At 30.3% G+C, this 25,095-nt stretch overlaps 2 protein-coding genes, 1 long non-coding RNA gene and 1 other non-coding gene across 4 annotated transcripts; all 4 read left to right on the top strand.

Annotated features, from left to right (window-relative positions):
* The first annotated feature begins 6,438 nt into the window (after nucleotides 1–6,438).
* On the top strand, nucleotides 6,439–10,303 carry LOC136274473 (uncharacterized). The gene is made up of 6 exons (XR_010712827.1): nucleotides 6,439–6,616; nucleotides 6,725–6,791; nucleotides 6,956–7,047; nucleotides 7,148–7,348; nucleotides 8,200–8,553; nucleotides 10,166–10,303. It is a non-coding gene; the product is annotated as an uncharacterized lncRNA (long non-coding RNA).
* A 121-nt stretch (nucleotides 10,304–10,424) lies between these two features.
* LOC105335215 (uncharacterized) lies at nucleotides 10,425–13,561 on the top strand. The gene is made up of 5 exons (XR_010712826.1): nucleotides 10,425–10,617; nucleotides 10,730–10,885; nucleotides 11,216–11,359; nucleotides 11,963–12,097; nucleotides 13,397–13,561. It is a non-coding gene; the product is annotated as an uncharacterized protein (transcript).
* A 441-nt stretch (nucleotides 13,562–14,002) lies between these two features.
* Nucleotides 14,003–15,536, top strand: LOC136269663 (uncharacterized). Its single transcript, XM_066081347.1, has 3 exons — nucleotides 14,003–14,148; nucleotides 14,482–14,569; nucleotides 14,655–15,536. The coding sequence occupies exons 1-3, from the start codon at nucleotides 14,084–14,086 to the stop codon at nucleotides 14,940–14,942; spliced, it is 441 nt and encodes a 146-aa protein (XP_065937419.1). The 5' UTR covers nucleotides 14,003–14,083; the 3' UTR covers nucleotides 14,943–15,536.
* A 1,202-nt stretch (nucleotides 15,537–16,738) lies between these two features.
* Nucleotides 16,739–24,964, top strand: LOC105335216 (ubiquitin-conjugating enzyme E2 N). The gene is made up of 5 exons (XM_011439013.4): nucleotides 16,739–16,902; nucleotides 20,770–20,871; nucleotides 21,813–21,957; nucleotides 23,541–23,681; nucleotides 24,060–24,964. The coding sequence occupies exons 1-5, from the start codon at nucleotides 16,873–16,875 to the stop codon at nucleotides 24,101–24,103; spliced, it is 462 nt and encodes a 153-aa protein (XP_011437315.1). The 5' UTR covers nucleotides 16,739–16,872; the 3' UTR covers nucleotides 24,104–24,964.
* Nucleotides 24,965–25,095: the final 131 nt, after the last annotated feature.

Below are 25,095 nucleotides of genomic sequence, written 5' to 3'. Positions count from 1 at the left end.
ACATGGCTTAAACTAATGATAAAAAATATCAACTTTGGCAATTCTGAATATGCCATGAAAATGTTTATAAAATAAAATGTTGAAATCATTATGGATTTGTTTTATCTATATCATATATTGCGGCCGATTAAGTCTTATATTGTATTTTACAGAACTGAGAAATATTAAAATCTACAAAAGTAGCACAACACTAAATGAAAAGTATTTTAGAAACGGGGACAGTGACATTCCACTATATATATATATTGTAAGTAAAAAGCTAGTATAGAGTTCCTCCTGTAATGCTGTTTATGATTATACATATAATAATTTATGCAAAACACCTTTTGGTAGTAATTATTATGTTTTCAAAAATCATTTATTTAATATATTGTTTAAGCAAACGGATATGTATGTCCTTTTCAGGGTGGCTTTGATTAACTGTTTTAGTGCATCAGTTTTTCTATGAGTGGAATGCAGCCTGGTGTTGTGAACAGGTAAGATGTACACGAAACTGCATTATGTGTGACAATAGAGTCAAAGTTGATTACTATAAACAGCTGTTAGCTGTGATGCGGAATCCTAGAATCGTACGTGAACAGCAAAAGAGGTAACTTGAGAAAGAAAGACAGAAATAGAAAGAAGATATAAAGAAGAAATTAAAGGTAGGATTAGGTAGGAACAAGTGATATGTAACCTTATGTATTAAGGTGCGGTGCATAAGGTTATTAAATCTGAAGAAAAAAGGGACACGGTTTTCCTACATCTCTCTATCATTAGGAAATAGGAAATAGAAATCCACTTCGTGCATTGTCCCTATTTATTTAAAGTGGTTAAAACATTACCTAATCTAGAAAACATATTATACAAACAATTATTATTTACCCATTTACTTGTAGGAAAACTTTATAAAAGATAGCTCAGGACAATACACGTTGCAATCGGAATGTTTCAGCTTCAAACGAGCTGTAACATACGTTAAACGATGTCTTGCATTCAATGCAGTGCGTTTTAATGGTCGTATCAAGTCTCTTCAAAATATTGGACTTGCACTCTATTCAGACAAGATTGAATGCAATTCAAATTATCCCATTGCAACGCAAGAACATAAATACGAAAGTCTTGAACGTGTTGTGTACTCGCAAGAGTGATGCACGGTTTTTAAAGGTCGTAAGATGAATCACAGCTCTCCCTTTGTGTGTGATTTGCGACCATGAGACGTGTCTCTTGCAATCTTGTAACATAATATGTTTTACGGTGCAACAAATAACAAATTATAATAAATCAATAAAAATAAAAGCAGCAACGTAACGAAAATGAATTTAAATGCAAAAATTGCAGTTTATTTCCTCTTTTCTTGCAGATAACAGATAAATTGTGAAATTTCAAGAACTTCATGCTTTTTAAGTAAACAAAACACTATATTTTGCGTAGTTTTTAACAGACATTTTTCGTAAACTTATATATATATATATATATATATATATATATATATATATATATATATATAATCCAAAATGAGTAAAGTTAATCCACACAAGTATTAAATAATAAAAAATAACAGAAAGCCGAATCAAAACTCGACCGGTTTCATTATAATCTTCAGGAGTTTTGAACAATCACCATAGATACATAGATACATAGATGTATCTATGGTGATTGTTCAAAACTCCTGAAGATTATAATGAAACCGGTAGAGTTTTGATTCGGCTGTCTGTTATATATATATATATATATATATATATATATATATATATATATATATATATATATATATATATATATATATATATATATATAATTGACTTATCAAATAGCGCCCCCACCGTTTGAAAATAATAATATTTTTTTTAATTTACATGTACTTATAAAAAAAATTTGCTGATCATATAAGGAAAATGGATTTGCCCCCCCCCCCTTCTTTTCGTTAGTTCTACAAGATTTTGAGAAGATTTTGGTAATTATATTACAGCAGATTTATGATAACTATTTAGAGTAATTCCCCTTAATTGTGTCGTCAAAATTCACGCCAGTCAAGTGTCGTCTGTCTCTTAAAACACCCTGGAAAAAAACTACGCGAAATATAGTGTTTTCTTTACTTAAAAAGCATGATGTTCTTGAAATTTCACAATTTATCTGTTTCTCAAAAGTTTTTCTTTGAGACTGGGGAGAAGGTATCTAGTGAGATCGATCACCATTGGTGAATTGCAATGTGGGTCGAACTTTACTGACGCCGAAAAAATTCTATCGGATCAATGTGTAAGAAATCCATTGTGACGTTGCTCGAAAGGACGATAACTGTAATGGAATTACGTTGTGTCAGCAGTATATTTACAATGCATGTACATAGTCTTTTATCTTGTTCTAGTGAGAGTGTGAAATGGGAAACCATATTTACAGGGAACTGCTGGTCCGATTAAAATAGGGCATTACTGGTCTGAGTAACTGACGCCAAACAAATCCGTTGAATCAATGTGTAGCTAGTCCGAATTATCTAGTCACACTCACACCTTGCCGGTAGAGCTCGCTGCGCCCGCTATTACTATCATCGCACGATTTATCAGCTTCAATTTGACATGCCTCCCCTTGGCTTTTTTTTCTGCAATTCGTCACCTTGGCTTTGGTTGTTGCTTTGCTCATCTTCTTAGACGGCATCTTCTCTCGCATTCAATTATGTCTGCTGAAGAGTCCCATCGCATTCGTGCGCGTTCAATCGTCCGATCATGTGATCACTTGCACGATCCTATCGTACTATCTTACAACACACATTTCTATTGTACAACAGTCACATATAGGCGTAAGATTTATCGCAAGATTTACTGCGTTTGCATCGCACAGCGGTCCCATTAAATCGTGCGATTTCGTACTAATACTTTTTCATATGCGATTATTTTTGCAAAAGTTTACGATCCAAATCTATTTTTTTCCGTCGCACGAATATTTGCTCGTGCGCCAATTGTGAAAAGACCTTTACACTAGAATTAACTGATTATCAGGAAAACTACTCTCGTTTCTTAAAAATCTTGAAATTTTGTTTCCTTTTCTGAAAGTCTAGTTATAGATAAGCTATTGAAATAATTGCACAAGAAATTGAGTAATATTTAGAATTACAAACAGTAATCTTACATAGTTATCCCTTTAGCTAAAAACAACATTTAATGTACTTACATAGTTGTTTATTTTTTCTTAATCATAACTACAATTCTGCCTAAGGAATGAATAATAATAATAATACCGAATATAAAGGAAACGTATATGAGCGTTTAATGGCAATTTCCTTTTCCATGAAAATGTATATCATAATGGGTCAATATAAAAAAGCCAGCTATTTATATTACTGCTATTTTTGATTTTATTTTTATTATCTAACCATCATCATACTATCATATAACAAATAATGGACGCTATATTTTCTATTGCTATAAGAAAAAAATTAAAAAAAACCAATATATCTTAATAAATATAAGAATTTAAAAACCTAAATCTGCCAGTTTTACACTGTCAATAGAAATACACTATCCGTTTAATTGATAAATATTTTTAAAATTATCTCAAATACAACCCTCAAACTATATGATTATAAAATACACAGTAGGGGGAATGTTTTTAAAAGTAAAAAAAAATGCACCCTATCTTCCATTAAAGCCAATACAATATTAAATATGTCTGTACATAATTCTTTGTCATTGGTGTTACCGATTTTACTTTGTTGGAAAAGAGTTGTCATTCTTGATAAATGACATCATAACTGGTCCTAAGTTATAGGACATCACTTCCTGTAAAAGACTACAGGCGTCATTTATACGTTTCGTGGTTTGTGTTATTAAAACGAGCTTCTGATGACAAAAAGGTCAGAAATACAACAGTGCTTTGTCATTGGTGTTGTAGTCATTATGTCAAAACATTTGTAGATAGAACTGTAATTATCATACTAAATATTTTCAAGATGTTTACTAAACAAACTCTGAGGTTGACCTTTTCCACTCTCATATGGTATTTAAGTTAAGCAGCCCATTTATGTACTTGTTGTCATTGGTGTTACTGTCATTGGTGTAACTGCTACAAAGTAACACCAGTGATGAGTTTAGTTACACCACTGTCAGAAGGTATACATGTTAACTTCACATTTCTCTATATTTTGAACTTCATTTCTAATTTACAACTTTTATCAATTTAAACTTTAATATAAGGGTATTTCATTTCATTTCTAACAACAGTTTTTCTAATCAAAAACAATTTTAGGTACAATAGTAACACCAATGACCCACCAAGTAATACCAATGACAAAAGTATTAAAAATAAATGTTTGTTTTGTAAAATAATGAAATATTTACTCTATTAATTCGGTAAAAATGAAGAGGATAACATCCATACCAATTGACATAATCAAGGTTTATCATCATTTTTTGGCAATTTATCTCAAAATGAGAATTGTAAGTACAATAGTGACGGCAATGACATGGTCATGTAATACCAATGACAAAAATATTATGAAATGAATGTTTGTTTTGAAAAAAAAAAAAAATTTTTTTTTATTAAGCTGGTTAATAGACAGGAATAACATACATGTCAATTGAAATAATCAAATTTTATACACCTTTGCTAGTTATCTCATTAAAGAAATTTAAAACTACATGGTAACGCAAATGACATATGCATGTAATACATGTATGTACCAATTACATTAGCATCAATTTTATACAAACATTTTTGCTTGTATAATATATTTATCATTTTATAAAGCTGGTAAAGTTGTAAAAGGAAAGTACATACCTATGACGCATGTCGGTTTAAATAATCACTTATAATAAATAACAATAATATAATTATCAATGATTAAAGAGCCAATTAGGGTTGGATCTAAGTACGTTGAAAGTAAAAAATTGGCAAAAATTTTGGAAATGTATGCCAAATTAAGATTTGGGTTAGTAGGTAGAATACTAAATTGAATGATTTTTTATAAAAGAAAAAAGAGTGTTAATTACAATCTATGTATGATTGCATTTTGTCATTGGGATAACTAAATGTCATTAGTGTTACTTTGTCATTTTCGCTTTGCAAATCATTTAAAGACTTAAACTTAATAAATCTTATTTTATCTTTGTAATTAAGCAAGGTTAATATATGAAAGGTTAAGGGTTTTTTTTTCTTTGAGATGTTTTAGACTTAACATTTTAGTTTATTAGTCATTAGCGTTACTGAAACTTTTATTGGTGTTACTATCGAGTCATTGGAGTAACCAGCCGAAAAAATGTCTTTTTCTAAAACTTTAGGTATTAATGGTTTTTAAATCATTATAGTTAATGTATTGAAATTTTGGATGGATTGTATGTTATGAAAATAAAGTTATAATTGCCATTTTTATGTTAAAACATTGAAACAGGTATGTCTTACAAGATTGTCTCATATTCATGTCAAAACTGTAAAAAGAAACTTACTATTATAACTAAATGTTTTTATGTACAGTGTATTGTTTACAGGTAATATCAAGTGACAATATAACAGCTATTGTTCATTTTAAAAAGAGCGTTCTGACCAAATTACATTTAATACTGTTTGGAAAATGTGTCTTTTGAAAAATATAGTGTTGTAATATTACTGTTAGTTCAAAAAAGTGCAGAAATATCTACTATTTTTTATCATTTTCACCTGAACTATTTAGCTGCCTTTTTTATATTGACCCATATCCGATATGAGAGTTTTGCTGCATTTGTAAAGTACTTATATAAGCTTTTAATTAATCAATGACCAAGGAAAAGGAATTGTAAGAGTTTATTTCCGTGTTTTGAGTACTGCACATAAAATAGTTGCATAACCAATCACTATTATAAAAGCAAAAAGAGTCTGCCTTAAAATACATTTTAGTAGTTATATATATCAAATTAGACACTTGTTTGAATTCTCTTATTCGATTTGTAACATTGACATTCTATGGGAGTTTTTTTTGTTTGATTACTTTCATGTTATTTTTCATTTTAATACAATTTTTGTAGAATACACCCCATGCAATTGAATTTATATGAGTGCAACTTTTCCATACATGTAACTATTTAGTAGTAACAAATGTACAAATTACTCGTTGTTCTGGGTAATTCTTAGGACGTTTTTTTTCTTTTGTATACTATCTTACGTTTTAAATATCGAACGCAGTTTTGTGAGTGGGAAGAACCAATTATATAACGTTAAACATGCATTAAAACTAGCTAAATTGAAAACAACTATATTTAGCACAAACCAAACCGTGGGAATTGTTTTGTTTGTATATTGATTTTCTGCGGATGAAATTGGAAAGATTTTATCAAAATCTAATTATAATCCACACTTAATTAATATTTTGAAGAGTCCCCTGTGTACCTCTTCCTCGTGCTTGTTTTATGAGCTACATCGTTTTCAAAAAACAGGAAGTACATTTATAGAAATACAATATAATCTTATTATTCGTTCTCTCATTCAGAAACTATTAACATCTACAATTGTTTCAAAGAGGAAATAAAATTTTATCGTTTAAGCAATCAACTAAATTAATCAGATAAATTTGTCTGAAATAAATGTTTTGTGTGGATGTGGACTTAAAAGTATCGAAACATCATTGCCTACCTTTTAAAAACAACCAACTGAAGCTTTCGACAAAAAATGTGTAAGTGTGCATTTTTGTTTGAATTCAAATCTTGTTTATTGTTGTTTTTACTAATTTATGTTCATAACAAAGTTAACTTGTTAATTTTTTATTTCGTTTTCCTTTTAGGTTATTTAATTGTAAAAATGTTGACCATATATTTGATACAACAATCGGACGCATTTATCTTTGTTGGGTAAATATCAATATTGTGTGTTATTTGTTTGGGCTTTGTTGGGTTTTTTTCTGCTGGTGTATGTTATTCTTTTTGTGAATTTTAGGAGGAGAGTTATTGTATTTCGTTGTAATAATTTGATAAAATATTGCTTTCTAAGAATATTTATGAATAATTGCTTTCAGAACTTATAATTTTCAAGATGTCGCGTCATTTACGACAAACGAAAATAGATGTGGGGTATTTCCATGGAATATTTCATCAAGCATTAAAAAAGGTCATTATTAAAAAATTGTCACCTGAGATCAATTTTTCGATACATGAGAACGAACGATTTGTTCTTTTTGTTTATGTTTAATTTTTTTCAAATATTTCAGAGTATTCAAACACTGATGAGTTTTGCTTGGTATTCTTGGATTCAGTTAAGAACTTCTCTGCGAAGTCACAGATAAACAGTGTTCATGTAAAGTACTTAAATTTTGGTGTACAATACAACTTTAAAGTAGATCATTCTCTATGCGAATCTTACCTAACCCTACAACATGTGGAAATGATGTTGCTTTGCCAGGAGAAAACAGGTAGTAGGACAAATTTCGTGATTGAAATAGTTTCTGAAACAGTAGTTTTTGTGTACATAAACTTCAAAATATTGTTTTTCTATAAAATTGATTTTAATCAAAGTTTTGAAATTACAAATGACAAGGAATTTAATTAGGAAAAAGGTGCCTTGCTAATCTTTATACATATTTTTAGTAAAAACCTATCAATTTGTGCTGAGAGATTATTTCTCGTTTTAAAAAAAGTCGTTATAAAATCGTTTTAAAAAGAGTTTGATGAACGCATTTAGAAGTATCTCAAAAGTGTGTTGTTTTCCCATGCTTTTTATTTTAGTTAAACGTTAATTGGTAGGTTCTAAGTGCTTGATCATGCCTGAAACGCATAGCATCATATAGGAAGAGTGGTCTCTTTTTATTCCGTTGTGTGGTCATTCCTCTTGATCATCTTCTCTCTCTAAAGCACGTTTGCAGCTTCCCTGTTTTCCAAAGTTTACGATTCTTATGAAATATTAGACCTTTCTTGCATGTCAACTTTTGATAAAGAATCGACTCCAAAGACTGCACAACACGTCTTCTCTTTATATCCAAAGTAAAGTAATTGCGTTTCCTCCTTTGTATGTCAAGCAACAGGCTATTCAACTTCACATTGTATAAGCGCAGGCATTGACCCACCCTTTTGCATATAATGATATATTTGCTGAAGTCAACCTAATGAAAGTTTCTCATAATGAGAAGAGGCAGAGTTATTTTGGAGATTTCTTTGAAATACTTATTAATTCTAAAATTGTTCTTACAAAAAGTTTGGCCTTATACATGTGATATAGTAGATACAGGTGAAGAAACTCGAATGCTACCTTTTCATTTCATACAAGTTTTAAACGGAACAATATGTCAAAGAAATGAAGATTGTGACAGAGGAAAAATGGAAGAATGTCAAAAACACAAGGATATTAATCTCAAAATCTGTATTCGTAAGATCCATTTATATTTCTAAACATTTAACGTATAGATACATATACCTTTTTAACAAAATTTACAAAGTGTGTTCATTAATATAAGAATTCATCTAATATTTATCGAATTTGTTATAGCAACACGCCATGTCTATGAATCCTGTAATGAATATGCACAGTGTGAGAAAAACAGGAAATGTATGTCTTCTGGGAATGCAAGAACGTGTCAGTGTTTTTCTGGTTACGAAGAAATTGACGGACAATGTGTTAAAAGTAATCATAAAATATATTTATATTGATATTATACTGACAATAAGAAACAATAGAACAAAAATTGTAAAACTTTATCACTCAAAAAAATAATTCATGCAAACGTGAATATTTATTGGTAAAAATAAAAAACCCTTAAAATGGTTATTCTCTTTAATGAAGTCATCACGTATGCATGTACTAGTGTTTTTTTAAACAAATGCGTATCTAAATACCACGCAGCACAGTTAAGGCTGTCAATAAACTCCGTTCAGACAAAAAGTACGGGAAATGTGCATTATGACATCACAGTATATTACAAACCTCGAAAGTACTTATTAATCTATTTATTAGTAAAATTAACTTATACTAATCTTTTAATTAAAAACAACAAATGCTATTACTTACAATTTTGATGTCCGTTATATCGTACACACTGAAAAATAAGCAAGATGTCGTTCTCGCTGTACTACAAAATATGACGTCATATGCTTCAAAATGACGCATTAAGTTAAATCATTGAAAGCTATCGTGCAGTTTTATAGCGAAGAAAAATAAATGTCATACATTAACGGAAAAGTATAAATGAATATTTTGTTTAAAATTATTATCAGTAGAATGCTACCTATATAGTCTTATTTTCATTTTGTTAAAAGTATGCATCGTATAAAGAAGCCACCTCGGTTTTGTATAAAATATCGTATATCTAAAATCTGAGTACCTAAATAAATCACTTAATTGCAAGGGCATACACTTACCTGATCCCGACACACTTTTACATGTGAATTTGAAATATGCTATGTAACTTAAAAACTTCTACCATCCTTGTAAAATCTTACAAATTAATTATTTTTTAATGAAATTAACCCTGTGACCTTCAAAATTATTCAACATATGCATTATAAATTACGGTTTCTACTAACAAATATTCTTATCTTAAAAAGTTCGCACCGTTTTTCAAAATCTATGATATAACATTATTTCATAATTCAGTTGTGAATTTTGACATGATTATGCCCTTGCAATATTGAATTTTTTAAATGACCTCAAAACCACAAATACATCTGCTTGTACCATGCGACTGCCATATCACGTGACCACTATGAACATAAAATATTGTACTGTTAAATATATATTTTAGAAATATATTGCATTTGAGTGACTGTTATTGATTTTAAAAAGGACATGCCAGTTTAACTAAAGTATACGTGTTTTCATCACAAAAATTTGCCCATATTTTTATTGACCGCCTTAACTGTACTGCGCATGCTACACAAATTCAAATGAAGCCTGTCATATTATCATAAACTTAGTTTCATTTTTTACAATGAACGGTACAATAATAGCTTATTTAATATATATCAAAGATTTTTTTTATTTTAACAAATATTTGACTCATTTCAAAAGTATCTATTAAGGAGTTATACAAGTAAAATGTATTTTTTTTAAAATTAAATTTCAAATAATAATTTCAAATTTCAAATTTTCACAAAAAGTATGAAGAAAACTTCATTTAACAAGTGTATATTAAAAGTTATTTAAAAATTAAGTATTAAAAACAATTATACAATTATGTTCAAAATACCCTTTAGAATAAGAATAATCCTATTTATGTTGCTGTTGTTTGTTATTTAAGTGAATCTTCGTCTCTTTGAGTCCTGCAGTCACTCTGAACAGTGTACAGGGTCTAGTAGAGCAAGTGAATGTAAAGTAGTCGGGGGACAACAAATTTGCTACTGCCCAGAGGGTAAAGAGATCATTAAAGGGGCATGTCTTAAAGGTTAGTGAAATGCTATCATTTTGATAATAGCTAAAGAACATCATAAACAAGTTACAAAATTAGGTAAAAACTATCATTATATTTAATTTTTTTTATTTATCTGCTCATAAAAAGAGTGTTATTTGACTGAAATAATATCCAATATTTATTAGTCAATAAACACCTTTATGAGGAATGTGAGATAGATGAGCAGTGTAATGGGACATTAAGAGAGGAAGTACTTGTCTGCAAAACAATACGCCACAGAAAACTATGTATGTGTGATTCAGATTACGTAGAGGACAGCAAATACCTGAAATGTCGCAAAGGTATCTTAGTATTATCATAAAAACGTCTCAATATTTATTACGTCTCTAAAAGTCTGTATTTGCTTTCAAGTCGAATGGTTAATAATACAATGAGTCTCAAAATGTCTTGTAGCTAGAAAAGAAGTACATAAAAAATGTCGAATAAATGAGCAATGCACTGGCACGGAAAATGCAAACGTATGTTTTACGAGTGGAAAAGAAGAAAATGAGGAAGGTGTATGTAGATGCAACGACCAATTTGGTTGGATTGATGGAAAATGCTTAAAAAGTATGATCATGCGCTAATCATAAGAATTATGTATATACCATAATTCAGTCGAAAATTATCATTTATTATTAAAAATGATTTATATTTATTTGAATATTATACAAATTCAGTTTGGAAATGCAATATTTTTTTACCTTTAAATAGACAGGAAGACGAAGAACGGTAGCTTGTATTAGACGTTATAATTTTTATGCCTCCTCATTCCCCTACCCACACATCAAACAAACTTATAAATGTGTTGAATATTTTATTGATCAGAATATAATTATATCCTGATCAAAACATATGAACTTGAATGTACATCATACCTAGAGCATAAGTATATTTCAGTTGGAATGAAATTATTTGAACCCTGCGTTAACAACAATCAATGCAATGGGACAAACAATGCAGGAAATTGTACAGAAATTGGACACAATACATTATGTTACTGTCAAGATGAATATTTGGATTTCAAGGGAAGATGTATCAAAGGTATTTTTCTTTTCAATTCTAAAATGTCTCTGTTTTTCTTTTGACTTTTGAGAGACAATGACAGTCATCATTGAGCTTTGCGTGAAAAGTGAAAATATTAAAAATCAATAAAAACCAAACTAACTCATAAAAAATCATATAACATATTTCTGACAATATTTGAGTAATAAATTTTTTTGCTTAGTCTCCACGACAACAAAAAATAAATGGTTTGTTCCACATTGTCTTTTAGTTGTTGCCTTGGAAATAATGATCGACCATGTGGCCAAAAATACCACGAAGACTTCTAAAATACTGCTTACCTCTATTATTGAACACCAAAATATCCAAAAAAAATATTTTTTTTACACTTTCCACTTAATATATGGAAAAAGCTCAATGAAGTCTGACATTGTCTCTTCAAAGGACTGTTCATGTATCCTCAATGTATTTAGATGATTATCCAGTTTAAAAGTTTAAATAGGTCTAATTTGAATAAGATATATATATACATGTAGTACAAGTAGATATTGTAGAATATTTTTCAGAGTTGCATGTATTATTATGTATTGATTTTTATGTCGTGCTTCGAAACGATGTACTCTCCGATATATAATATTACAGGTAATAAAGACATTAATGAGGAGTGCGAAGTAAACATTCAGTGCACAGGAACAGAACATGCCGGTGTATGTGGGGAAAACCAGACTTGTACTTGTGACAAGGGGTTTATCAGACTAAAAGATGAGTGTGTGTCAGGTAGATTCAAAATAGATAAATTAGTGCAATAATATTTGATACATATCAACTTCGTTAAAATCACAAATGTTTCCATCGTAAACTTTAGGCTTTTAACTTGAATTAAAAAAAAAAGTTTTTTAGTGTTTTACATTTTAAACGTACATATGTCTTACTATAACTGATTCGACGCATGATATCAGCAATGTAGTATAAAAGACAATGAATAGCACTTGATTACAAGCAAATGAATGTTCACAACTAAACAAGTGCAGTTTAAACCAAATGTATTTATTGTTATTAAGAAGTGAAAAGATCGTCGAGTTCTCAAAATTTTCGTAACTAATGTACAAAGTGAATGATATGAAGAATCCATGATCGGTTTTGCAAGAAAAGTTTTATTTTTTGGGTACTGATTAAGCATTTGTTTACTTGAAACGGTGTAAAATAACCTAAAGGTTATTATCGAGCGTAAAATTAGTTTATGATATTAATCTCTGCCATTCATGCAAGATCAGTCAACTGAAATGTCACTGAATGATTGGTAAAAGGTAGCTGAAAGGCATACATGTACATATGGCATTCAGTCACCTTTTCAGACCATTCAGTTAACATTTAGTTGACTGAATGGCAGAGGTTCATCCTGTGCTTATTTATGATTATGGTGTAAGCTTATTTTAATTCTTTTAAAACCTTTAAGTACTTTCATTAAAAAGGTAAGTTAAAGTGTGTGGACATAAACACGAGGTTAAACTTGAAATATGATAGAGACATCGTGATAATCAGTTTTTCAATAGAATATATTTAAATATATGTAAACCAAAGAGCTGTGCTATTAGATAGATGGATTTCAGTTTTTATATTTGTTGTTGTCAGTAATATTAAAGCTGTAGTATTTTCTATAAAAACATTGTGTATATAGTGTGTAAATGAAAGCATTTTGTTCAACCTACCAAAAGTTTGTGTATATGTAATCTAGAAATAAAGTTGATTATGAATGTGATCTTATTGATACCCGTATTTTTTAACTTAATGAACTTGATCCTTACGATCACATATTTTAAACACTGTACAAGCTTTCTCAGTAAAAATGTGAAGATGACAATATATTCGTTTGTTTATGTTTTATTTATATATATATATATATATATATATATATATATATATATATATATATATATATATATATATATATATATATATATATATATATATATTAAATCGTTGGGTTTTTTATCTTGTGTCATAATTACTGGTAGTGTTATGGTATACTAGGTAAGATATCCGGATATTCTATATAATGTATATTGTGAACCTCAGGTAATCTAACACTAGGACAATCTTGTGTTCATGACACCCAGTGCACTGGTACAGAATACGTTGGAACATGTATAGAAGGAGTGTGTTTCTGTAATGAAGGATATGATCTTTATCAGCTGCAATGTTTGCCAGGTATGTACGCATTCACAATTCTATTTCAATCTAATAATTTGGAAATGATCTTTTTTTTAGGATTTCTGTCTTCATTAACATGTAGCTTATTGCAAATTATAATTTAAAATTCAGGAATTGTAATATCTTATACATGTCTTTGATTAAAACAATTTAATCTTTGTGTTACCTAATGTTAAGGTGTTTTTTTTAGAAATTACAATTAGCTTTGTCTAATGTCAGCTCGCACTTCATCTGTTGTATGACAGTAGATACTAAACACGTAGAAATAATAGATTCATGCATTGAATTATATGCTACTTGTCATAGTCTGATTTTTGTCATACATTAGGATTGTAAAAACTTCTAATTTTTTTTCTATTCTTTTTTTTTTCAGCTAAAGAAAAGACCTGGTTTAGTGGTAATATATGACAAATTTTAAAAGAATCATATATATATTTGCAATATTTTATCAGTGTAATTTGAAAACTATCTAACAAAGCTATATATTTTTATTTTCCAATTTTAGAATATGAAAATCAACTAATTTTGATAGCTGTCGGGGGATGGTTTGGTATGATAGCGTGTTCAGTCACCACTCTATTTTGTGCACTGAAAAGAAGAAAGTTAAAACCTACAAGGTATAATAAACTTGTATTTTCTGGAGTATATTTGATTATAGGCAAAAACTAAAGTATGTGAGTTAACTAAAAACAATCTTATTCAATTGAGTTCAATCCTTATGATGTCATAAGATCGTACCTTGGGACGTGTACAGTTGCTGCATTGAGAAGCACTATAAACTTATCTAATTCTGAGAAAATGTTGTACAATATAGAGTTGCATGTTTTCAGTATCAACAAAATCAATTCAGGAAACATAATCATATAAACAGATTTTCAATATGGTCAATTTGAAAACAAACCGAATATAAAAAAGCATTGGAATATACGTTATTTTTTTTTCCATTTCAGGATAAAGTGTCGCAATTCTTCACACTTACCAATAAGTACTTTTAACTACTCCGTCGCAGATAATACCGTATTTGGAATCACGGATCATGTAAGCAAGGTTTCGCATATTGTCGATCTCTGCAAATATTTACATATTACATATTAAAATATGATATATAAATATTTTTTTTAAGGTTGAAGGAGTAAATCAAGAAAGTTACATCTATGATCAAGCCAAAAACATCTACGAAAAAGCACATCAAATGGACCAACAACAGGAGACTGAAAACGTCTACAACGATGCTTATGAAAGGGACCAAGACGATGAAACTGTAAACGTCTACAGTGTCTCAGAACCCCAATGTTACCACAGAGAGGAGGAGGATTCTGACAACGATACATACAATCACCTTCACCAGAAACCTCTAGAGATGTCTGATGACACGTATGGTGTGCCGAAGTCCATCTCGATTCCGTTGTAACGAACAACAAAATACATTTTTTATATCGACATAATGCACATTTTATAATTATATTATTCTTTTTTAATTCTAATCAAGAAAATAACCAAAACATGGTCTTATCTTTTATCTATGATAAATTCTAACACAGAATTCTTACTACAAGTGTGTTAACTTTCGAAGCTAATTACCCGATCATTTTCAATTTTCGATAAGATGTTATTATAATAGCTAAATCAAATTATATAGGGAAAAGCAAATAATTAAAACATAGTAATGTGCAAAACGAATGTTCTTAAAAGTAAAGCTATAATTAGAATACTTTTTGGGGGGCTGTAATATTTGTTTCTTTTAGACATGAATTTCTCCACACACAAAAAATCAAATTTCAAATTAATTAAATATTTGAATATTTACAGCTTATCAACTCGATGGTTTTTTGTTTCTTAGGATTTATACAGTATAGTTTTTAACCATTTATGGTTTAATTCATCACCATGCAAAATGGCTCATACATACAGTGATGGGTTGTTTGAGGATCTCGATGTTATACACTCATGTTTTTATTTACTAGTATATATATCATTTAAAAGAAAACAAATTGTTTGACCTTTATTTCTTAATTTCTTAATATAACCTATAATGAAAAAAACATTGTACACTGTTTGATCTTCTTTATTTGTTTTAAATAACTTTCCTGAGTCTATATAATGATGATACATGTCTTGAAAAATTGAACCACTATGTTCAAGAGTGCATAATGATCAAAACATGTTCTAAGAAAATTTGAAACTTTGACGGTCAGGAAAGGTATTTGATAAATGTAAGATATAAATTCACTGTATTTACTGTAAATTATCATCTTCGATAAAAAGTTGATGCAATTTCAGAACCGGATAAAGAGAAGGAAATTTGCCTGCGCTTAGAAATACCACTAACATATTATCAACAACTATTTGTAAGCAAAGAAGTCAGTTATACCTTTGAATGTTCTCTTAAGTAATTTCTTAAGATTTTTATGATGAAGGACAAATAATTGGACAATATAGTCATTATATATAACCAATTTTTGATTGTATTAAATTGAGGGCAATGGAGCAGTGGCCAAATATGTGTTGTCATGTATTATTGCATAAGCAATTTCATCACGTCATGGTGCATATCCGGTTTGTCGTTGAAATATTATAAACATGTACCGATAATTTTATTATATATCAATCATTGAGCAGTGGTTGCGTATATCTGGTTATTTTATAATTATATGATACTGCAATCGCGGATCTACATAGAAAGATTGGATGGGGCTGGGTCACTGCATCTCTCAAAAGTTATTAAACTTATAGGAAAATTATATATATTTTCATTCATTTGCTTTTGCCAATTGGTGATCCCCCCCCCCCCTCCCCTCCCGGAATAAGTCCTACATCCGCACATTTATAATATTATATATCACACTACCCATGAATAAAGTAATTTGACCATCAAGTGCACATGGTGCATGTGCTTTACTAAACTAAAATTAAGGATAGGATAAATAATATTGTAAACAATATTTCAAAACAAATTCAATTCATTAGTGTCATGCATGGTTCTTAAACAGTAGCTGTTAAACAGCTCATACATTGTAGGCTTCAAACTTATTGATATTCATCAATATTCATTGATCAACTTTTGGATCCACGGTGTTTCTAAACCCTCGAACCCCCCCCCCCCCCCCCTTGTTAAACTTTTTGGATCCGCGCATGATAAGGGTACGATGAAGCAGAGTTACCCCGCGTGCGTCATGATTTTGATAATGCAGGATAGACAACTCTTGGCGGAGAATGTCAGTTTCATGACGAAATACGAAAATATGACAGTTTCTAGCTTTACTTGATCGGCATTCGCCATTTTGCGAGTGTAGAGAAAGAACGAAGTCTAGAACTACCAGACCAAACAGCCGCCTTGAAATATGGCTGGGTTGCCAAGGAGAATAATAAAGGTAAAACTCAAACAATGAAAATGAAATAAATAGAAGCTAGACTAGACACCATTCATGTATAACCATGTGTCGGTGTTTTCATTATCGCATAGTATACAATTTCGTGTAGGTTGTCCAGTAAAGAAAGTCAGAGTCGGAAATAGCGAATTTGCCTGTACTGAAAATCTTGTTGCTGATAACTTAATGAAATACTGAACTTCTGTTAATCATTCTAAACAACTATTTTGAGAATATGCACATGAGGAATTTTACACGTGTGTAGTACATGTTCTGTGTAACCTAACTACTAGTAACATTATGTGGCCATGCTGCGGTAAAATGAAATGTAGGATTGAGGAATTTCGGTTAATACTAAGATCCTAAGGCAGATCAGGAAAGTATATATGTCCCCAGAAAGATTTCATTATTTTAAGGATTATATATTAAGGATAAGGATTAGCACTTTTTTTTTTTATTAATTAATATCAGTTCTAAAAATTTATATCATTTATTCATCATCGTTTTGGTTCCTTCTATTTGGGTTAATATACATTGTATACCTCGCTACCCAAGTAACTTCAAGTTGAAGAATTGTATGGGGTGTTGTTATAACTTCCAAATTGATAAAGATGTTAAAATTTAAAAATCCCTTAATGCTAAAAGAAATTGTATTTTCCATTCATTTCAAAATCTAAGGGTAAACAGAGTTGATATGCAAAATATTCTCCAGAGGGAAACAATTTGTTACTATTATATACAGTTATTACATGGTTTTATACAATTATTTAATGCTTGAGCAGTCAATAGACCCGTATATTTTTCCCGAGGTGCAGGGAACAGCTCAGTATGATTATACTGAGCTGTTCCCTGCACCAAGGGAAAAAAGTCGGGTCTATTGACTGTTCAGGCATTAAATAATTGTTTTATTACCTAATTCCGTTTTTAGTATTTTGTGTTCACATTTATAAATAATTAATTACAGGTTTTCATACCATTATGCATTCAGGTCATTGTTAATCAATACTAAGATGACCTAAAAGATAAATTTTAAGAACAATAGTAAAGTAACATAATAAAGTTATCTTTTAATCTTGTAGCAATTAAACTTTTTTTCTAAGATACGTTGCCGGTCCAATAGATCGCAGTCTATTGACCGGCGGTCCAATAGATCACAGTCTATTGACCAGCGGTCCAATAGATCACAGTCTATTGACCAGCGGTCTAATAGGTCGCAGTCTATTGACCGCCAGTTCAATAGATCACTTTCAAACCTGTTTACACATACAAAATAGACGAAAATATTTAATCTGTATTAAAACAACAAAAACCCTTTGATTAAGTAATAAAATCTATTGTAATACTTTCATGTTAAATACTTAAATCTGGCACTATTTATATAATAGTGACTCAGATTGAGTACTAAAGCTCTATGACTTAATTTATTGTTAACCTGAGAACTCTAGCTTTTGGTTTAATTGTTGAAGTTAAAAGCCTGAAAACCCTAGTTTAAACCCCAGCAATTAAGACACCATCTTTGCTAGCCAAGGGTTTTCGGTCCACTTTGCTCCCCATAAACCCTTGGCGGATTTCGTTACGAAAACTCGGTGATGTGGTGGCACTCTCTAGCGACCAACTTGAGTTGCGCCCCTTGCATGTATACATTTTAATTGAAATAAACAACGGGTTATATACACATGGCATTAATACAACTTGAAAACATGTTGACTACCGAATATCGGAACATAATTATTGATACTATTAACAGTGATTAAATGCGAATTAAATTATAACCCAGGGAAAGCATGGAATGTTTTATTCATAGTGTTTTGTAAGGACCTGTACCGGGAGTGAAAAAGTCGCCGATTTTTATAAAAGCTTTCATGCCATAAAACCAAGTATCGTTATCATGAATAAAAACACAGCTCATTGAACCTTTAAAAGCAATAACCATAAGCAGGAACGTATATACGAACGGGATAAGCAACTTCTACAATCGTCATGTTTACTTCCCATGCTATCACGCGAGCCTTGACAAGTTTGTAGAACTATGTTCAATCCCAGTAAAATATAAAGGTGTTTAAACCGATCTGGTTAGATCATCGTTGGGGAGGCACTGTTCTCGAGAACTTGTGTTTCAACTAATGTTTCACCAAAGATAACACATGTGTTTTCTTTTAAAGTTTATATTTACAAGCACTGCGATTGGATCAGCTTCTCGCAGCTGCAGCCAATCATAAAACGGAGCTTGTCACCGAGTTTTCGTAATGAAATCCGCCAAGGGTTTATGGGGAGCAAAGTGGACTGAAAACCCTTGGCTAACGAAGATGTTAAGACACAGGCCTTAATTTTTTTTTCTCAATACAACATTATGAACGCAATTTAATTTGTTAAAAAGATGCTGAATTTTTTTGTCAGACATCAGTCAAAATTTTTGTTTTATACTGTTTATGTTGCAAACCAGTTTTCACAGTACACCATTCTGTTGATTCAAAGTTTAAATTTGAATCGAAAAATCAATAATACAAGTGTATCTTCAGTTTAATTGTACTTACAGAATCAATGCTATTGATTTATGCTCAAGAATTTAATTTACTAGAAATGTCAAACAAATGCCTTCAGCATTTTTTTAGGTATTAAAGTACTTGCTCCAAAATTGAACGCAAGGTTAAAATTTAGGATTAATGTGAACTTTATAGTGGAGGAGGATAAATGAACAGGATTTTGGAATTTTGTGAAGTTTTCATGCTCTTGATATACACAAGATAGTCACAACCAGTTCCGGGCATTAAAGTGAATATGCATGAGCTCATTTTATAACTCAGTCTCCATTAACATATTCCTTTAAAAAATTTTAAAAGTAAGACTGAGATCAAAAGTGAGCTCATCTAAGTTAAATTGCCCCAAAGCCAGTGTCGATAGTTCATAATTAACTGAATGTCAAGCTAATCAGTTATCCCTAATTGTCTTGTGAAATATGATGAATGAAGAACCTGGAAGGAAAAATAACCTTCTAGATTTTGTTATAGATAACACACACTGACAGGAAATACCAGAATGAAGTGGGTTGATGGGCTACCTTCTCTAAAAATGCAGTCCTATTATGCAAACTCATACACACGCATTTATTGATTTTTATTTAATTGTTGTTATCTCTTTTTAAGTCTGTTATATGTAAACATGGCTTCTGCAGAAAGCAACTAATGCATATAATATTTGTAATTTGATTATGACAATAAACTAAAGAGGAAGTTATATTTTCCTATCAGGGTATGATATACTGCTGTCCTTCATTGTGACCCTCTGTAGATGACTAGATGTGTATTGATGATAGTGATATTAAGATTATAATACATGTAGCTAGTACAGTGTCAAGATGTTTTAGGTGGATTGACATTGTTTTTAAATAATGAACTCAGAACATGAAAAAGCTGTAAATACAACTAGATAATGTAGGTATTTTTAGACCAAATTTAACAGGAATTTTCCTGGAGTAAAGCATAAGAAAATAGGGAAACTATTTTCAAGGAAGGAAGGAAAGAAATGTTGGAAAAAGAATATACAGGTTGCAACCATTTATTAGAATTGATTTTATTGTGACAGAGAAGTTAAATATAGAATGATAAATACATTATTCACAAACTATAAGAATGAGGTTGCATGTACTATTTATAATTTACAGACAACAGTTGAAATGTTCTTTTCAAAAAATCTGTGGTGCATGCATGTTGTCTAATTAAAAGTACCAGGTATTTGCTTACAATTTGACCATATAATGGTACAGTTCATGCACTAACTAAAAATGTGTACCAGTCCATTTTGATTTGCAGTATATTTGAATTATACCCACATGTCTTTTTGATATAACTACAGAGTATTTTTGTTCTGTAGGAGACACAGAGATTGCTACAGGAACCTGTACCAGGAATTCAGGCACTCCCAGATGAGAGTAACGCCAGATATTTCCATGTTATTGTAGCTGGCCCAGCAGAGGTAGGATAATATAGAGTCAGGCACACAGCAACAGGGAGATCCCCCCCCCACCTCCTCTCTGTTTCATTATTTCACCTTTTCATTAAAGTCACATTATTAGCAAACTGACTCCTCCACTTTTGCAGTGTGAAAAATTGATGTGGAAATTTCATATACATTTGATATGTACATCAATTACATGTACAGAGTATTTAAATGAAACAGAACAGAAAAACCAGTTGGATCAAAGCTTGGAATATTCTTCGTTGACCTCTGTCATTCAGAGAATGTACACGTTGCTTAATGTTTACATTTTTAACTGCCTTGGTCTGTTATAACACTACGAATCAATTTTGAACACTATACCTCAATAACTTCATAAAATATGAGTGACACAAAATGGGCGTGTCTTATAGCATAACCGAAAAATGGTATTGGCTGCGCAGCGTATTAATACATAGCATGTGCTACATGAAAAAAATAGTGGTTTTAGAAATCCTACTTCATTGAAATATACTTGTCAATGATATGTATTTTTGATTAAGTTCCCTTTTCCATTATTTTCAGAAAAATTTTCTTAAAAATTAAAGGCACTTGGAGATTGTTTTTATTTCAAACAATTGGAACAAATATGTGTGATTTTAGCAGAAAAATAACTGCTACATTTGTGTTTTAAGATCATATGTATTGGTTTTAAGAGCAATAAATGTTAGATCAAAAAAATACAAGTATTACATTGTAGCTGTTAAAAATTTACATCTACACTATAAATAGACATCTAAAACATTTTTGCCATTTATTGCTTTTAATTATTGTCTTTTTATAGTTATTGTCTATTTTATCAGCGCATTTAAGAAGTATAAATACAGAGCAATTGTGAAAAACGAAAATTCAGTTATATGTAGGTTTGTTTAATGTACCGGTATATGTGCATCAACTGATACTTCAATCCTCTTTTTCAGTCTCCATATGAGGGTGGCACATTTAAATTAGAATTGTTTTTACCAGAAGAATATCCAATGTCAGCTCCTAAAGTTCGCTTCATGACGAAGATTTATCATCCTAATATTGATAAATTGGGTAGAATATGTTTAGATATTTTAAAAGGTAAGTACATTTGTTATTTAGCTTTCATAACATAATAAGCATTGTTTTAAGGTTTCTCCACCCTTGATGTTTTTATGGTTAAATCCATGTAATATTTGTTTAAATTTGAAGATTGATATGTAAACATTCAAAATGAACTTAAGTATCGTTATGCTGCAAATATTTTGTTCATGCTGTAGGAGCTAACACAGGTACACTCTAAGGGCAATTATAGCAATGACTGCTCTCCAATCAAACATCACATAATTTTTTTACTGATTTCTAATTAATAGAGAAATTTATTAAAGAAATTAATCGCAATCCTTTATTTTATGTATTTTAACATTTTAAAGCCATTTAAACTTGCTAGTATGAAAGGTATCACATTTAGAGTGCATTTTTATACAATTTTTCAACCATGAATAAGTACAGTTTAGAAAATAAAACGTCTATAACTTTTGAAATAATGGTTCAAACTCACTAATAATTGGTACATTTGTAATTCATTATATCTCCTATCGAAATCTGCAAAGAAATGTTTACCTTGCCAGGTATTGTAGTCTCTGTCAACTTTTCCTATGTACGGTTTTATCAGTTTTTCATTGAATTCAGCGATTTCAACTCAAAATACTCTCTATAAATTATTAAACATTGGTGTCATTTCACTTTACATAGCTTAAAATGTGTGAAACACAAGTTAAATCAAGAAATACTGGCAAAATCATGCATCATATAACACTAATACAACTGTATTAAAACTGATAACGGTAAAATATTCTGGAATGCTCACAATGATGTCATGCGACAATCGAAAGACCTTAACATGCTGATAAAAAGAAATGTAAAGAATATAAAATGATTTATGCTTTGCTGTCTTTAGATGGTGTATATGGGCAATTAAAGTAGCAAGCAATGCAATAAATATACATAAACAACTGATGCCAGTTTTGTTAATTTTTGTCTACAATGATGCCAGATGGCCCTTTTCATAGACCATTGAATCATTTAAAGCATTTTTGTGTCTTTCAGTACATCTCTGTCTCTCTCTCTCTATCTGAATCTATATTTATCCATATAAAGAGAGAAAAAATGTCTAAATTATTGTTAGGTCAATCAACTGATCATGAAATTATCCATGCATATCCAATCTAAATATATAATAGATACAATTTACACGTAACAGTGTTAACATTTATTTTAATACATGCTATCATTTAATCAATTAAGACGTTAAATGTGTTTGAATGTTTAAATGTTTTTACACTTAAAGAAATTATTAAAATTGACTCAGTTATATTTTTTAAAAGAATGAACTGATTTTTAGGATCTAGTTGATCTTTTTCTTTCCAATGACTTGTTTCCAGTTAACCTGCTTGCTCATGCAAAAAAAAAAAATCGCACCTTTTTATGTTCAGAGATTAAAGAGAAAAAGAGAAATACATGTAGTTTACTATATTATGCCTGAATATGACTGATATATAATTGAACATAGCTTTTATTTGCTAGAAAACATCCTGCAAGTGGAGTGTGTACTTAGTAGATTAATCATTTAGACATTATTGGAATTCTCATTCAGTTGTTTATATGAGTAATGTTTGTTTCAGATAAATGGAGTCCAGCTCTACAAATAAGAACGGTCCTCCTATCAATCCAGGCTTTACTTAGTGCTCCTAACCCTGACGACCCTCTAGCCAATGATGTAGCAGAACAGTGGAAAGTTAACGAATCACAAGCCATTCAGACAGGCAAGTTGCTAATCTTGTCCAGAGTTAGCTCCCTTAGTATATTAACAAACTGTGCAAAACATTTAACACTGAAACATGAAATGAAAATTTTGAAATATTTAAAAGATCATATGAATAAATTGGCAATAGAAAAATTATTAAAACTAAGAAATTAGATCTGAAATTTGTTCAATAAATTCAGTACTTTTAAATTTGTTCCATAAATTCAGTACTTTTGAATGCAAAATGCTGTTTACATCTCCAGCTAGCTTTAAAATTGCTCCTATTGTATATAAGAGTGAACGTAAAAAAAAAATGTGTTGATCAATTTCAAGCAATTATTAGAATGAAAGTTTGGGTAACGTAGAAAATTTCATTATTTTTTTTTTCTTTTTATAGCTAGAGCATGGACAAAACTTTATGCCTCGCTAGACCGAGAATGACAAAACTGTGTAGCTAATGAAGTGACCATGTTTTGTTGTGAACCAGACTTTGTAGATAACATCCGACAAAGACACCATGATTTATCCTTGGTTTCCTCAGCAACAGCTTAACAGTGGATTGCTGTTAAGACAGTGATATTTACTTTCTTTATTCGCATTAGTATAAGAGTAGCATGAGTGTCCATTTTCATTGCATAATGCACTCCACTGTTCTCAGTATTATTCTTTTGTTTTGGTTTTTAAATGCATTGAGGAAAACAACCTATTCTGTTGTCATTGTCATCGGATTTCATTTGGCAAAAGTTTAAAACAAGAAAAATAATTAGGTTTTCACTGAATATATAGTTCTAGTAATCTTTATGAACTGTCCAAAATGTTTGTATGTAATTGTTAATATAGTGAAACTAAGTTAGATTTCTTATCCGACAAATGTCTTGTTCCTTTCATTTTAATAACACAACTCATATTTTGTTATTTATGAATTATCCTCATTGATACTTTTACTTCATGTGAAGAATTCTTCTTTTTGACTATATTTTCAGTGCTGCAATTTAGTTGCTAAATACTAAGTTCTAAAATTAAATTAAATAAATTACATAAGTGCTAATGTCCCTAAAAGTTTCATTTATATGCAGAGCTAACATACAAGCATAATTTCTTGTGAGAAAAATTGTGTATTTTGTTAAATGTATCTTTTTGAAATCAAGACATGTACAATTGATTTACCCCAAGTGAATTGTGTCCAGAAGAAAATGTCTTACCTGTGAATTCACAGGTAAGAGGTGAGAATGTTAGCTTTTTCGTAACTTATTGAATGTGGACTTGTGTATCAAGACAGTTTCAATAAACTCTCATTTGTTACGTTGGTGTTCTACTTCTGATTTAAGAGGATTCGATGGTCATGGCCATTTAAAGACTATCATAACCTCCTTTTGAAAAAAACGCGTTGTTTAAAGATATAGAAAAAATGTTCAAATTTTAAAGCTAAATTA

This window comes from Magallana gigas, chromosome 4 (genome assembly GCF_963853765.1).
Source record: "Magallana gigas chromosome 4, xbMagGiga1.1, whole genome shotgun sequence".
Lineage (NCBI taxonomy): Eukaryota > Metazoa > Mollusca > Bivalvia > Ostreida > Ostreidae > Magallana > Magallana gigas.
This window is presented reverse-complemented; position numbering and strand designations above follow the sequence as displayed.